The sequence below is a fragment of the Delphinus delphis genome, chromosome 3 (genome assembly GCF_949987515.2).
Source record: "Delphinus delphis chromosome 3, mDelDel1.2, whole genome shotgun sequence".
NCBI lineage: Eukaryota > Metazoa > Chordata > Mammalia > Artiodactyla > Delphinidae > Delphinus > Delphinus delphis.
The window spans coordinates 24,876,564-24,893,315 of record NC_082685.1 but is presented as its reverse complement, the minus strand read 5'-3'; the positions used below and the strand labels follow the sequence as shown (position 1 = coordinate 24,893,315).

The 16,752-nt window shown below is 44.8% G+C and overlaps 1 protein-coding gene across 3 annotated transcripts; it reads left to right on the top strand.

Moving 5' to 3' along the window:
* The first annotated feature begins 601 nt into the window (after positions 1-601).
* RPL26L1 (ribosomal protein L26 like 1) lies at positions 602-8,963 on the top strand. Of its 3 annotated transcripts, none has more exons than XM_060006791.1 (4): positions 602-678; positions 1,008-1,184; positions 7,758-7,898; positions 8,651-8,963. In XM_060006791.1, the coding sequence occupies exons 2-4, from the start codon at positions 1,017-1,019 to the stop codon at positions 8,777-8,779; spliced, it is 438 nt and encodes a 145-aa protein (XP_059862774.1). In that variant the 5' UTR covers positions 602-678; positions 1,008-1,016; the 3' UTR covers positions 8,780-8,963. The 3 variants fall into 3 exon arrangements, with proteins under 3 accessions (XP_059862774.1, XP_059862776.1, XP_059862775.1); XM_060006793.1 differs by having other exon boundaries at positions 646-682; XM_060006792.1 differs by having other exon boundaries at positions 658-761.
* The last annotated feature ends 7,789 nt before the right edge of the window (positions 8,964-16,752 follow it).

The window sequence follows — 16,752 nt, the reverse complement described above, 5'->3', positions numbered from 1 at the left end:
GCACGAACCCGTGTCCCCTACATTGGCAGGCGGACTCTCAACCACTGCGCCACCAGGGAAGCTCTGGGGTGAAGTTTTGCAAAGCCAAGTGGTTGGTTTGTAATGACGCTCAAACATGCGTGCGCCTCAAAATCTTTGGTGAGGGGAAGTGCTTGCTCTAAATTCAGAGCCCCAGACCCCGACCTAACGCTGTCTGATTCTGCAGGGCTGTGGTGGAACACAAAAATCTGCATTTTGAACAGGCTCCTCGGTGATTTTGAAGAAGCAAGTTAGCCGATTGCATTTACAGCAATGTTAAATCATGATGTTAAATTACCCCTACCATACGCCTAGACGACCTCTGCGGAGGGTAACGGGCAAAGAGTTTGGGGTAGGAGAGAGACTACTGATAATGTACCTATTAAAAGAACATCAACAAGCCTTTATTGCAGGCCCTACAAAAGTGCCCCTTCTCCCCAGCGGCACGAAGTCACCGGGTTCCAGGCATGACTCCCGGAGCCGCCTAGCGCTCCCGTGGCCCCCGAAAACGAGGCACTGCGATCCCACCCCATGCCGGAGGGGACGCTATTCAGTTTCGTTCCGATAGGAATGGAGCATTGCTTTCTTTCTGCGCTTGCGCGGCAAGGAAGCCTCACTTCCGGCCTTGCGCGCCCAGGGTCTGAAACCTGCGGTCGCCAGGTAGGTGAGTGCAGGGGCTGCCTGCCTCCCTGGAGGTGTCTCTGCGGGACCCCGAACCGTGCAGTCCGAGCCCTCCTCCCTCGGTTAGCCTCAAGGTCCCAGTGCCACCTTCGGCCCAGATCCGTTTAGTCAAGCATGTGCTCCCCACGCACGCTTTCCTCTGTGTAACACCCAGACCCCTCACATCCTTCGTTTTTCTTCAGTCGCCTTCTTCCGAGGCCACCTCCCTAGAGCCCTTGCGCAGGGATGGGAGAAGTGTCCCGGATGCAGAGAATGCCCCGGTACCCCATTGAGCGTCCCTTCTCTCTCTCCCTTGCCTTTCTTTGCAGACCGTCACCATGAAATTCAACCCCTTCGTGACCTCGGACCGCAGCAAAAACCGCAAACGTCACTTCAATGCCCCCTCCCACGTGCGCAGGAAGATCATGTCGTCTCCACTCTCCAAGGAGCTGCGGCAGAAATACAACGTTCGCTCCATGCCCATCCGCAAGGACGACGAGGTCCAGGTATGTGTCCTCCGGGCTCTAGTTACCCAGCTGCGTGGCGCTCGGGCGCCGCCTTTGCCTGAGAACGTCGAGTGTGCTTGGACGTGGAGGACTGGCAGGTAATGTGAGCCTGCAGATGTGTTAGACCGGAGATGGGGCCCAGAGTCACCAGAGAGCGCCTGTCCAGCCTAATTTAGAGCATTCCAACTCAATTCTTTAATAATAATAATTTGAGAAATATACTGTACCAACCAAGCAAAACTCTTGTTTTCTTATTTTGTCTGCGGAGGCTGCTAGTTTGCCAGGCATTACCCAGGGTGGCTATTTGAACCAGACTTTGCAGGGGAATGTTTTGCAATAAGAGTAGGGTCTTGTTATCATTGAGTTTAGTGGAAGCTGGGCATTTGATGGTGCTGGACTTGGCAGGGAGAATGGAGAAGCAGCAGCAAGTCAGAGGCCTGAAATTGTGAGAGTACGGCCCATGTGAGAAGGTATAAGCCCTCTGTTCTTTGTGCCTGGAGCTTAGGATTAGGATGTGTAGTAGAGAGGGGAAGTGAGGGTGAGTAAAATAGACAGGGGCTATGTTCATTCCTTGAGGGAATATTTATTGAGCACTTACCAGGCAGTGTTCCCTAGAACACTAACAGTGCACAGGACCTACAGGCCCCTCTTAAAACCTCAGCACTATTGACTTCTTGGGCTGGATAATTCTTTGTTGTGCTGAGCTCTCCTGTGCACTGTAGGATGTTTAGCAGCATCCCTGGTCTCTCCCCACTAGATGCCAGTAGCACCTCCTCACAGTTATGACAAGCAGAAATATTTCCAGGTGTTGCCCAGTGTCTCTGGGGAGCAAAATCCACCCCTGCCACCCTCCCCCAGTTGAGAACCATTGTTTTAGAGAATGAAGTAAGGGATTTGGTGGATCACCTAAGGCACTGGGACTCTGAAGCTTTGAGGAGGAAAAGACTGGAAGCAGGGGATAAGTTAGGCTGAGATTGTAACAGGAATAGCATAGAAAAAAATAATTCAGAAGTAGGGTTCAACCTCTTCTCTCCTGGATCCTTCCCATCAGGCATGTTCTAGAATGGGGGGGATTGCAAATGCCTCTAGGGTCTAGTTAGGCAAATTAAAGGAAGTGGGCTCTTTTAAGGGAGATAGTCATATACCCTCAGCCCATTGCTGCGCTAGGGAAATGAAGACTCTTCAGTTACGTTCAGTTGTTGTCAGATTCTTCAGTTTTGCAAGAGACCTGGAAAATCTGGATTCTTTACTTTATAGAAACTGCTCTTGGCTGAGATCACCAATAACCTCTTATTTATTTATGTATGTATGTATGTATTTACTTATTGCTGCATTGGGTCTTCATTGCTGCGTGGGGCTTTCTCTTTCTTGCGGTGCACGGGCTTCTCTTGTTGTGGGGCATGGGCTCTAGGCGCGTGGGCTTCAGTACTTGTGGCACGTGGGCTCACTAGTTGCGGCTCGCGGGGTGTAGAGTGCAGGCTCAGTAGTTGTGGCGCATGGGCTTAGTTGTTCCACAGCATGTGGGATCGTCCCGGACCAGGGCTTGAACCCGTGTCCCCTGAATTGGCGGCAGACTCTTAACCACTGTGCCACCAGGGAAGTCCCCACTGACCTCTTTGTGACTAAATTCAGTGGTCACATCTTGGTCTCACTGTCCTTGACTTTTGTTTTTGTTTTTTTTCTGGCTGCGTTGAGTCTTTGTAGCTGCGTGTGGACTTTCTCTAGTTGCAGCGAGCGGGGGCTACTCTTCATTGTGGTGCACGGGCTTCTCATTGCCGTGGCTTCTCTTGTGGAGCATGGGCTCTCGGTGCGTGGGCTTCAGTAGTTGTAGCACGCGAGCTCAGTAGTTGTGGCTCACGGGCCCTAGAGTGCAGGCTCAGCAGTTGTGGCGCACGGGCTTAGTTGCTCTGCGGCGTGTGGGATCTTCCCGGACCAGGGCTCGAACCCATGTCCCCTGCATTGGCAGGCGGATTCTTAACCACTGCGCCACCAGGGAAGCCCTGTCCTTGACTTTTTCAGCAGCATTTGGCATAGGTTGCTCCACCTTACTTCTTGAAACAGCTTCTCTTTTTAGCTTCTGTGACACTTCAGGCTCACAATTTACTTGCAACTTCCCAGACTCCTTTGCTGGCTATTTCTCCTCTGCCTGCTCCCTAAATGCTGGAGTTTGTCACAGGGCCTGCACCTGGTCTTCCACTGGCTGGCCTACGTGGTCTACCTAGATGGTAATATTTATTCCTAAAGTTTTAAATGTCTGCTCTGTGCTAACACCTTCCTCTTTTACATCCCAGTCCAAACTACTTTTCTGACCACAGAGCTGTAGATCTAACTGCCTGCTGAACATCTGTATTTGGATATCTCACAGACATCTCAAGCTTCTTATGCATGAGATCCTGATATTCCCACTGCCTCTAAAATCTGATTCTCGTCCCATCTTTCACACCTCAGTAAGTGACACTTCTATCTCCCCACTTAGGTATATCATAAACCTTTAAATTATTATTAACTTTCCCTAACCCCTCTCTTCTAATCGATCACTAAGTCTTGTTGATTTTACCTCCAAAATACCTCTTGAATCTGACCACTTCTTTGTATTTCCATTTTAGTTCAAAGCATCTGTAGCTTCCACTGTTACTGTAGTCCATTCTCCACAGAGTGGCATTGTTTGCAAATCAGATCCTGCTTAAAACCTATCAGTGGTGCTTGATGTGCTGACGGTAAAATCGAAATCTCTGACAAGGCCCTGCGTGAGCCAGTCCAGGTCTAGTTCTCTGACCTCATCTCATCTTATTATCCCCCACGTGCTCTGTACTTCAAACACATTGGTCTTTTCAGGTCCTTAAATGCACCTAAATCTTTCTCTCTCTGCGTCTTTGTCCAGAATGCTCCCTCTGCCTGGAGTGCTCTTCTCCCCTTTACCTGGCTAACTCCTCCTTTTGCAGGTCTTATATTAATGTCAGTTCCTCAGAAAAGCCTTCCCAGATACTTTACTCAGTATTTTAGTATAGCATCCTTTATTCTTTTTTCATAGCAGTGAACACAATTTGAGATCATTTTTTAAAAAAACTGAGGCATCATTTACATACAGTGAAATGCACAGGTGAGTTTTGGCAGATGTAAAACCATGTAGCGTCACCCTAATATGACGTAGACCATTTTTTATCATCTCAGTATCTTCCCATGTGCCCTGTTCCAGTTAGGATTATATATTTGCATGTTTACCTCTCAGCTGCCTACTACCCATCAGACTAAGCTCCGTGAGGCCAGAGAACTCTTCTTTTTTGTTACCTGACCTCAGTGCAGAGCCTGGCACACAACAGGGGCACAATCAATATTTATTGAATGGATGAAGACTGTTGACGGGTTGGAATTGGAAGATGAGATAAAGAAAAGGAGGGCAGGGGCTTCCCAGGTGGTACAGTGGTTAAGAATCCACGTGCCAACACAGGGGACACGGGTTCGAGCCCTGGTCCGGGAAGATCCCACATGCCGTGGAGCAACTAAGCCCATGTACCACAACTACTGAGCCTGCGCTCTAGAGCCTGTGAGCCACAACTACTGAGCCCACGTGCTACAACTACTGAAGCCCATGCGCCTAGAGCCCGTGCTCTGAAACAAGAGAGGCCACTGCAATGGGAAGCCTGTGCACCGCAACGAAGAGTAGCTCCTGCTCGCCGCAACTAGAGAAAGATGGTGCGCAGCAATGAAGACCCAACACAGCCAAATATAAATAAATTAAATAAATAAATTTTTTTTAAATGTGTAAAAAAAAAAAAAGGAGAAGGAGGGCAGGGGAGAAGGAGCTGCCGTTTTTTTAATGCCTGTGGGGTTATGAATGGTTTCCTTTTTAGATATGAAGAAAATGAAACTCAGGTAAAGTAATAAAGAATAATATAGAAAATGAGTGTCTGAGCCAGGAATCCAGGTCTCTTAACTCCAAAGGCCATACTGGGTAAGCACTTCTCTGAGCAGGAGAATAAAATCGTCCCAATTAGGTTTGTTAAAACTGCCTTTTCTCTCTTGGGATCTTCTAAGTCTCACCTACCTCTCTCTCTGAGCAGTTGACTATGCCTCCTGCTTTACAGAGGAAATTCGAACTATCGTCCAGGATCTTGCACAACTCCCGGCTCCACACCCTCTGGCTTACCTGCAGTTGCACCCCTCCCATCTTCATTCTCTCCTGTTACAGTGAAAGAGAAATCTCTGCTTCTGTGTAAGCTATCCTGCTGCCACTGCATGTGACATCCACCACTCTCTTCTGCCCTCTTGAGATCCTTCTATCCATTATCCCCTTTCTCTACAGTTTCCTTTACCTCTTCCTCCATACTTGTTCCTTCTCATCAGTATTTAAACATATTCATGTTTCCCCCTCTTTAAAAATAGAAAATTATCCCTTAACTTCACATCCACGTTGAACATGTGTCCTCTCTCTCATCCTCTTCAGATCCAAGCTCCTTGGGTCAGTCTTTTTTCACCTTCGTCTTCTCACCTCCGGTGAACTCATTGCCTTATCGTAACGGCTTCCATCCCACTGCTCCACCGAAAGCACTGTAGCCATGACCACCAGTGACCAGCTTGTTGTCATCTGTTACTTTATCCTTCTAGCAGTTGACCATCCTAGGGCATTTGACCTTCTTGTCTTGGCTACTCTAACACCACACTTCCTGGTTTGCCATTCTTCCTGGCCACTTCAGTCTCTTTCGTAAGCTCTTCCAAAATGTTGGCTTTTCTTAGATTTCTACATTCCCGTACCACCAGCTCCCTAAGTAAAATCAAGCTTTGAGTTGCCATCTCTTCGGATGACTCGCAGGTCTTTGTCACCAGCCCAGTTGGCCTTCCCGCTCTGTATGGAATTTTCATGTTCCATGCCTCCGGGAAAGGCACATCCATCCATCCAGTTGCCCAGCCAGACTCTGGATGTCATCCTCGCCTCTTCTCCCTCACCTTTCCACAGTCGATCGAGTCTTATCCTGTCTCCCTCCTCGCTGGGTCTAGCGTTTGTCCACTGCTCTTTATCACGGGTGTCCCTTTGACTCCTTTTATTAACACCTTTCTTCAATCAGGATGATACTTAATAGGGGCTTTTTCACCTACTTTTTCCATGTGAGGGTCTCTGGTCACGTAGACTGTGGTGGATCTTCAGTGAGACATGCATGGCTGTTGTCTTTTCAACCTGAAAATCACCGTGGTGAGTAATCTGAACAATGTAGGTAGACATTTTAGGAGTATTGAGATTCGCCAATTCTTTACATGTGGTATTTCCTCTGTGCTTATATGGCTACATTTTTAGGGAAACCGTAATCTAGTTAGTTTTTGAATAGAATTGGAGCATGAGCTGATTTTTAGTTGCAGAAGTAGCTCACAAGATTTTAATTTAACGTTTTTTTTTTCTGACTATAAAATATTTGTATTAATTGTAGAAATCTTGAAATTTAGAAGAACATAAATTAAAAAATAGTCCTCAGTAATTCTCCTTCCTTCCTAATGGCAACCATTATTGACATTTGGATATATCTTCATCTCATGTTACATGCCATATACATATATGAAGCATATACACATAAGATTCAGACTATATATATAGCCTTGTATTCTTTTTTCTCTAAAGGTCATATCTTGAGCATTTTCCTTGGTCATAAATTGTTTTTTGAAAACATGGGGTTTTAGATGGTTGCCTGAGAATCTCAATATAATTTTTTTTTAAATTGAAGTATAGTTGATTTACAATGTTGTGTTAGTTTCTGGTGTACAGCAAAGTGATTCAGTTACTAAGTATAATTTCTTTAACCATTCTCTGTTTAGATCTTGAGAGTGATTATATATTTTTTTTATTTTACTTTTTGTAAAAAATTGAGCTATAATTGATGTATAAGACGTATTAGTTTTATTTATTTATTTATTTTTAATATTTATTTTTGGCTGCGCTGGATCTTCGTAGCTGTGTGCGGGCTTTCTCTAGTTGCGGCGAGCGGGGGCTACTCTTCGTTGCAGTGCACGGGCTTCTCATTGTGGTGGCTTCTCTTGTTGTGGATCATGGGCTCTAGACGCATGGGCTTCAGTAGTTGTGGCACACGGGCCCTAGAGCGCAGGGAGTTCAGTAGTTGTGGCATGTGGGCTTAGTAGTTATGGTACACAGGCTTAGTTGCTCCACGGCATGTGGGATCTTCCTAGACCAGGAATCGAACCCATGTCCCCTGCACTGGCAGGTGGATTCTTAACCACTGGACCACCAGGGAAGTCCCTAACATGTATTAGTTTTAGATGTACAGCGATTATATTTTTTTACTCTCAGGACTAGTCATGTGATGACCATCTTAGTTCAAGGAATGTTTTGTTCAGGTAAGAGAAGAAAAAAATACAGGCAAAGAATTTCCACCTGACTTAGAATAATACAAAGCAGATTTATACCAAAAAAAAAAAAAAACCCAGCTGATTTTGATTGAATCAAAATTCAAAATTTGACTGAATACAAAAAGTTCTATTTTTAGCCTGTGTGTTCCTGATAATTAGTTTCCTCACTATGATGTTCAAGCATTAGAAATGGGGAGAATTCTCTTTTGTATTTTCTCTCAGGTGGTTCGAGGACACTACAAAGGTCAGCAAATTGGCAAGGTAGTCCAGGTGTACAGAAAGAAATATGTCATCTACATCGAGCGGGTGCAGCGTGAGAAGGCTAATGGCACAACTGTCCACGTGGGCATTCACCCAAGCAAGGTATGGCCTGGGACTGCGCAGTGGTAGTGGGCGTATAGCATAGCATTCCTACTAGAGTTGTTGGCTGTTGGTACTTTCTGCACAGGCGGCCATGGTAAGGACTTCCTTGGGAGGAAGGCTTGGTTGGTTCACTGGCTTAGTGATATCATGAGGGATCCAGTTCCTTTCCCTGTCTGTTTTGTCATCCTTGGTGAAGGCCCCATCTGCAAGCTGGTAGCAAGAGTGTTCCAGGCATTCCAGGCATCACTTTCCCACTAGAGAGTGTCCAGAGGGAGAAGAGAGAACACCTCTTCCTTCGGCCCTCACACCCACCTGGTGGAACATGCTGTTCCTCCTTTAACCTCCCATTTTATACGTTATATTGTAGGGTCTCCCCTCCAGAGTTTCAGATCCTCAAGGGCAGAATGGTTGGGTCTCACTCATCTTTATGATCTCTGTATTGCCCAGCAGCTGGTGGGAATGCAGGTATTTTTAAAACAACGCATTTTGCCAGCCAAGGGCAAATTATACTGCCAACATGGATAGACAAACCATCCATGTGGGTAGTATAATGTTTCACAAGCTAAATGACACTTTGTACCACTAAATTATCTAAATGGTCTTCTAGATCCTCAAGAGTTAGGAGCTGGGCATTGGGTAGCAGAAGGAATCCAAGCTACTGTTGTCGAGGGAAGATATGCTGGTTATAAGTCCTTTCTCCTTAAAAAAAGTATATATATATTCAATATCTGTTTGTTCTCTCATGCTAACAGGTGGTTATCACCAGGCTAAAACTGGACAAAGATCGGAAAAAAATTCTTGAACGCAAAGCCAAATCTCGACAAGTTGGAAAAGAGAAAGGCAAATATAAGGAAGAACTTATTGAGAAAATGCAGGAATGAATATAACCTTTTGTGCAACCACGGTTTATCTGTAGATTCTTTTGCCTGGTGTGTATTTCTTTGAAACTTTTCCAGGTGTCTCTGGAACATTTCATTTTCTTCCTGTTTCATTATTGATATGTGGCTCTGTATATCTACTTTTGCTGTTTCGATTAATAATTTTATGAATAAAAATTGGACACGTTTTCTTGTTCCAAAACATATTTATTGCCTTTTAGATAAAATCCATCTTACTTTCAGTTCCCCACTGCCAGTCTTTCACATGCTTAATCTACAGGGCAGCACAATATAGCAGCAGTGAGGTTAAGACAGCCCTGCTCCTGCCTGGACCCTCACGCCGACGGGGCAGACAGGACAGGGCTCTGGTCCCTGATGCAGAGGTTGTCCCACTCAGTGTAGGTCCGGCTGTGAACTGGCACACACAGAGGGCAGTGCTGCTCAGCACTCACCCTCAAGCCTGCCAGTCTGCTCTCTGGCCAGCTTCCTCTCCCTCACACCCCAACCAAACCCAAGGGCATGCAGCTCGCGGACCCAGCTGCCCTGCCCAAGTCTTGACCTTGCTAATGCTATTTCCATGTGACTGAAATGCCCTCCTCTTTCCCGGGGCTAACTCAGAAAACTGACAGTCTACAGGCAAGACTTGGTTTACAAATAGATTTTGCTTGTCCTTCTGTTGTTTTCATAATTTAATTTCCAACATTTAAAACTTATGAGATCACAGAGAAATCCAGATCTTGTGCTTCATCTAGCTGCATGAGGCCCTGATCCTGCGCAGCATCAGTTGTGTGGAGCCAGGGTACCCTGTTGTCTACCCCCAGTGGCATCTGAGTTTTAGACCCCAGGTCTAACTTCTAGTCATTCTTTACGATTAGCTTCGGAGCCACATCTAGAATCCTCCCTTGCCAACCCTGGGATAAATAATCTATTGATTAATGCATTAAACAGCCTTTTATGGCTCTCTAGTAACACAGGGTTTATCTGACACTCTGGTGTTTCTTAATAAATGTTGATTGAATGAGTTATTTCCCATTTTGACTGGTGAAGAAAATGAGTTGAGGTTAATTGTCCAAATCCCAGAGAGCCTAAGAGATAGAGCTGGGATTTGAACCCAGGCCTCGGTGCATCAAAGGACATTCACCTCCCACAGCCATCTGCCTCTGGTGTGCCTCCTGCTCTTAAGTCAGCCCTTTACTGGAGTCTGACAAGAGCCTACACATTTATATGGAACAGAGAAGAATTTACGTGTCTGTAGCAGTAAAAGCATTAGTGCTTAGTGGGAAAAGCATTGTCACCAGTGGTCAAGCTCCAATCCCAGCTCTACCACTGGACAGTCAAAGGCCTTTGAGCAAACAGCTCATCTCTGAGCTTCCATTTTCTCAGAGTGAAAAGATGGTAATACCTTCATTGCCTTCGTGTCTCATGTTAAATGCAGAAATAAAATGCCATGATCAAATGGGCTATTTCTGAGCACACTTTGATAGTGGGAGTGTATAAATTCTAATATCGCTATTATTGTTCAATTAACTTCTATTTCAAATTCTGACATTCACTTTGCACTCAAAGAAGGAATGATTTTTCACAAAAGATTGCTAAGATCACAAACCACAGAACTCAATATGCATGCTCTGACTGTGGCATTGATTTAAGAGTAGGCGGAATGATACTGGCTCCGTAGCCAGACGGATCTCGATTCAAGTCCTGCTGTGGTCTTCAGACAGCCATTTTGATGACCCTCTGTTTCTCTAGTCTATGTAAGAAGCTGGAAACGCTGATCTTCAAGGCTGAAAATTAAAGTAGCAGTCCACCAGATCCCCCTGATTTTAGGAGTCACGTGGGTGGTTGCTAAAATAGTCTCCACCTCTTGCCTGGAGATTCTGTGATACAGTACGTCTGAAGAGAGAACTCTTCAGGTCTCGTGTGCATCTGTATTTTTCACATGGCCCTTGTATGATGCTTATGACTAGGTAAATTTGGGAAATTGTGGATTAGGATGCATACATACACACAGCACATAAAATAGAGCAGGTGCCCAAAACATGGTGGCTATGTTAGCACACTGAACCGTATGTCTAGGGAGCATAACAAGTAGGTCAACCAGCAAGGGCTGTGGTTTATTTTTCTAATTTGAGGTTTTGTCTTCATTCTCGAACAACACATGTTTCAGGGCCCCAAATTTGCATAAAAGTCAGATTTCAAACTAGATCATATTTGTAGTAGGATGACATCTTCTGATGCCTGGTCTGGGCCCTAGGCTCCAGCCATTACGCTCACCATGAAACTTAAATTGTATTTCCTAAGAGTTAGATTTGGTTTCTTTTCAGCAACTTTGTTCAATACAAGTGATGGATAAGAGCTTTGAGAGCTGTAATCTCCCCAAGTCACACCAGGCTTTTTATCATCAGCCATGTGAATAATAGTGCATGATCAAGAGTGGGAATTTGACATCAACTGAGAGCTCTAATCCCAGCTCAGTCGGCTTCTAGCTGTGTGACCCTGGGCAAATGGCCAAACCTCTCTGGGCCTCAGGTTTGTCATTTATAAAATGGAGATGAAGAGTACCTACCTCTGGGACTTCCACTGGTGGCGCAGTGGTTAAGAATCTGCCTGCCAACGTAGGGGACATGGGTTTGAGCCCTGGTCTGGGAAGATCCCACATGCTGTGGCGCAACTAAGCCCATGCGCCACAACTACTGAGCCCGTGTGCCACAACTACTGAAGCCTGCGCGCCTAGAGCCTGTGCTCCGCAGCAAGAGAAGCCCCTGCAATGAGAAGCCCGTGCACTGCAATGAAGAGTAGCCCCCGCTTGCCGCAACTAAAGAAAGACGGTGTGCAGCAACGAAGACCCAACGCAGCCAAAAATAAGTAAACACATTTATTAAGAAGAAAGAAGGAAGGAGAAAGAGGAAAGAAAAAAGAAAGAAAGGGAAAGAAAGGAAGACAAGAGTACCTACTTCACAGAGTTGTCAGACTTACTACTTGAGATACTGCGTGTAAAGCACAGAGAACTCAGCAAATGTTAGCTATTGTCTTTCTAAGGAGATTGGCAGTGCGTTTGTCTGAAGGAGCAGAGGGGAAAGTTTTTCTCCAGGGAGTTTGGATAAATGCTGGTTCTTGAACAAAGCGGGAGTGTTTAAAGGCAGCAATATCATGTTTGGGCTGCTGCAGGAAATGGAGACTGCAGAATGCCAGCTGGGTGGGCCTGCTTATCAAGGTTTTGGCCTGGGGGGTTTTAGCATGTTTCCTGGAATGAGTTTGAATTAAGCAGTTTCCTACTGACCTTTGCATCAAATTTGCAGATGTCCATTTACTTGAGTGAGTCCCCTGTGCTATTTTGGGAAAACTCCAAACTTTTAAACTTCACATAACTGATTCTGAATGTCTGCTTTCATAGTGCACTTGGGTTGAGATGTTCAGCTACAGAGTTTCCATGTGAGTTGGGTAGGCAAATAAGTAACCAAATCTTCTGGGAACCCGGCAGAACTGTACTAACCAAGAGTCCTTCATACTCTGCTGATGCTACAGACTTTGAGCAGTTCCAATCGGGTAATGGCTTGGGTCTTTGTTCATTGTTCTTTTAAATTAATTTGTTTTTTTTTAAAGAAGTAATATATATATAGTACAACATAAAAAGGTACAAGACGGGCTTCCCTGGTGGCACAGTGGTTAAGAATCCGCCTGCCAATGCAGGGGACACGGGTTCGAGCCCTGGTCTGGGAAGATCCCACATGCCGCGGAGCAACTAGGCCCGTGTACCACAACTGCTGAGCCTGCACTCTAGAGCCCACTAGCCACCACTACTGAAGCCCACGTGCCTAGAGCCCATGCTCTGCAGCAGGAGAAGCCACGGCAATGAGATGCTCGCGCACCGCAACGAAGAGTAGCCCCCGCTCGCCACAACTGGAGAAGGCCCGCACTCAGCAACAGAGCCCCAATGCAGCCAAAAATAAATAAATTAAATAAATTTAAAAAAAAAAGGTACAAAAGGTATACAGTGAAAAGTAAGTTTCCTGGGAATTCCCTGGTGGTCCAGTGGTTAGGACTCCGTACTTCCATTGCAGGGGTCATGGGTTCAATCCTTGGTCAGGGATGGTTGGGGAACTAAGACTAAGATCCCACAAGCCGCTCAGCATGGCCAAAAAAAAAAAAAAAAAGATAAGTTTCCTTTCACACTGACTCTCAGTCACTAAGTTCTCCCCAGAAGCAGTCACTGTTTCCAGTCTTTTGTATACTTCTAAAAATATTCTGTGCATATGATTGGGTTTTTACTCAAAGTTTGATCCGTAAAGAAGTCTTCATGAGAACAGCAGGTCATCCAAATTTAAATAACTATATGAGGTTGATGTATTGCCTGAACACCATAATTACAATATAAACATGCACCAGTAATAAATAAAATATTCTTTGTCCATCAGAAATAATTAAATCAACCACATCCTAGCTTATCCCTAGTAGGAGGGCGGCTAATTCTGCAACAGGTGGTTTTTAAAGGTCTCCTCTTAGGCCTTAGATGTCTCTATCTTGTTTAGTGTATAGTTTAAGGTTTTTTTGCTTTGTTTTGGTTGACTTACTATTTGAAATAGGAGAGGTAGCATGGCTTAGTGGGAAGAACAGGAGCTACGAAGACCTACATTCAGATGCCAGTTTTGTCACTTAAAACAGCTAGGCTTTCGGCAAGTTACGAATCTGAGCCTCTCTTTTTTTTTTTTTTGCTTTACGCGAGCCTGTCACTGTTGTGGCCTCTCCCGTTGCGGAGCACAGCCTCCGGACACACAGGCTCCACGGCCATGGCTCACGGGCCCAGCCGCTCCGCGGCATGTGGGATCTTCCCAGACCAGGGCACGAACCCATGTCCCCTGCATCAGCAGGCGGACTCTCAACCACTGCGCCACCAGGGAAGCCCCGTAAGATGGATTTAATAACATCTATATTAGGTGTTGTGAGCACTGAATGAGACAGGTAATTCAAAGTACCTTGTTTAATGACTGGCATGTGGCCATCAAGAAATGGTAGCTGCAATTATCAGTGGTGTCTGCCGGCAGTGGACGTTCCCTACATATGTGCAGAGCAAACAAGTAGTGAATTAGGCTGGAATTTCAGCTTCTCCACTAACTTCCAACGTTCTCAATCAACTTGGAAAGGAGCTTTATGACTTCGTGGCTTTGTAAACCTGCATGCCTGTTTAGGGTTCTTTGGGGTTTGCGTTGTAGTGTTTTATAATCCACTCTTGTTTATTTCATCCTACTGAAGTTGCCTCCGAGAATTTTCCTCTAATTTAAAAATTATTGAGGACCCAAAGACCTTATTTATGAGGGTTATATCTATCGATATAATTTACCATATTAGACATTAAAATTTTAAGATTTATTTGTAAATCATTAAAAAATAATAATAAACCCAAAACATGTTAACAGAAATAACTTTTTTTTTTTTTTGCGGTACGTGGGCCTCTCGTTGTTGGAACCTCTCCCGTTGCGGAGCACAGGCTCTGGGTGCGCAGGCTCAGCAGCTCCGCGGCATGTGGGACCCTCCCGGACCGGGACACAAACCCGTGTCCCCTGCATCGGCAGGCGGACTCTCAACCACTGCACCACCAGGGAAGCCCAGAAATAACATTTTTAAGGAAAATAGCTATATTTTCCAGTACAAAACAAAAAAATGTTGCAAAAAGAGTGACATTGTGTTACATTTTTGCAAAATTCCTTAATGTCTGGTTTAGTAGAAGGCAAATGGATTCTTACAATGCTTCTGCATTCAGTCTGTGGCAATATGATGTTTTGGAAGAGAAGGAAGCAAAGGAAGAAAATTCAACCTCACACAGATTGGTAGTTAGAAAAGAGAGGACTTGGTGGACCCCCTGGGAGAGTCTCAGGGACTCCCCAGCAGTCCTGGGACCGCTGCCCAAAGTCTGGTTTATTTCCTGCAGGAGACTTTAAATGCCTTGAAAGCAGAGAATATTTCTTCATTCAGAGGGTCACTGAATCCTAGTTCCTGGCCTTCTCCACAGTTTTCACTTGGAACATGTGATAAAATGTTTTGGACAGACTGACTGATAGAGGGAGCTATTGGCCAATACTAGCCCACAAACATAATACCGAGATTAAAGATTTTTCTCTTTCACAGAGGCTGAAACAGATTTCGACAGAATTGGTGTCTGAACAGCCACATCCCTGTGCTCCCCAACATCTGCTTCTCAGAGAGGCTGCCAAGAAGGCAAGGCAAAAGTTAGACGTACCAAGATCAACTTAAAAATATCTGCATTTATTTTTAAAAGGGGAAAAAAATTTACAATAGCCAAAAAAGTGAAGGCAACCCAACTATCCAACCACGGATGAATGGAGAAACAAAACGTGGTATATACATACAGTTGAATATTATTCAGCCTTAAAAAGGATGGAAATTCTGATACATGCTACAACATGGATGAATCTAGAGGACATTATGCTAAGTGAAATAAGCCAGTCACAAAAAGACAAATGTTCTATGATTCCACTTATATCAGGTATCTTGAGTAGTCAAGCTTATAGAAACAGAAAGTAGGATGGTGGTTGCCAGGGGCGGGGGAAGGAGAGAATGGGGATTTGTTTAGTGCGTATGAAAATGTTCTGGAGATCAGGTGCACAACAGTGTGAATACTTAACACTATTGGACTGTACACTTAAAAGTGGTAAAGAAGGTTAAGTTTTATGTTATGTATATTTATTTTGCCACGATTAGAAATAAGTTTTTAAAAAAAGAAATGGGAAGAAAGAGCAAACTTTTTTCTCTAATTTAGTTCTGGCTGATTTCACCCTTTAACTATTCAATTCAGTTGTACAAGTGTTTATTGAGCACATTCTATGTATAAAGTGCTTCTAAGGAACAAAGATCAGTTAAACAGTGCCCATAATCAAGGAGTTTGCCCTCTAGTAGAGGGTTGGTTAATTTATACACACAAACAAGTAGAAGGCCACAAGACATGCAATAACAGAATGAAAATAGGTCTTGGTGAAGGTGATGCCTGGACTGGAACTTAAGGACAACAGAATTTCTGTAGAGACTGAGTTGTTGCGGGGGGCAGGATGAGCACAAAGGAGACCAACTAGTTTCCTGCCTTGTCCTTCAGGTAAAGGCTTGGAATCGTGTTTCAAGAGATATTAAAGATCTTTCGTCCAATTTCTCATTTAATCCAGGAATCCATTCTAGTTGAATGAAGAAAGAAATCAGGAGACAATTCCAGGTAAGGAAATGTGACTATTGCTGGGAAAACATCGTCCAGGGTAAAGCACATTGGATTGGTTTATAGATTTGCTTTCCATCTGGCTTCTGCCTGAGAGCTCTGTCAACCTCTCTGAGAACTGGGTTCCTCTGTTCCAAGGTTGTCACATACTACAATGAACATATGTGAAAATCCTTGGCAAGCATTTGAAACTCCATGTTACCTTCTCCTTACTACTCTGGCTAATTTCTACTCCTCTTTCAAGGCTCAGCTCAGGACTGGCTGGGATGGAAAAGTTGTGCACTATGGTCCACTCTACCTTCACACTGCATTGAGTGGCCTGCTCACAAGTCCATCTCACCAGCCTGTGAACTCCCTGAGGGGAGGCAGTGTCTGTCTGATTTCTGTAACCCCCAAACTTGGCACAGTGCACAAGTCATTCAGTAGGTAAGTAGCTAAGAGCACTGGGCTTGAAAATCACACCGTCAAAGGTTAAATCCTGGCTCCGCCACTTAGTAGCTATGTGACTCTGGCCAAGATCCTTAACCTCCTCCCTGGGCCTCAGTTTCTTCAACGGCAAAGTGGGGATAATAATGAAAACGACTTCATAGGCTGTCGTGAGGTGTTTAAAACAAACTCAAACACTTAAAGCTCATGGCCCAGTGCCTGGCACACAGGAATTCTGAACAGAAACTTACTATTAAGTTCTTTATATGTTTGTTGCATAAGATAAAGCTGTAAATACCTACACTCTTTTCTTAAAAGGGTCACCTTCGTA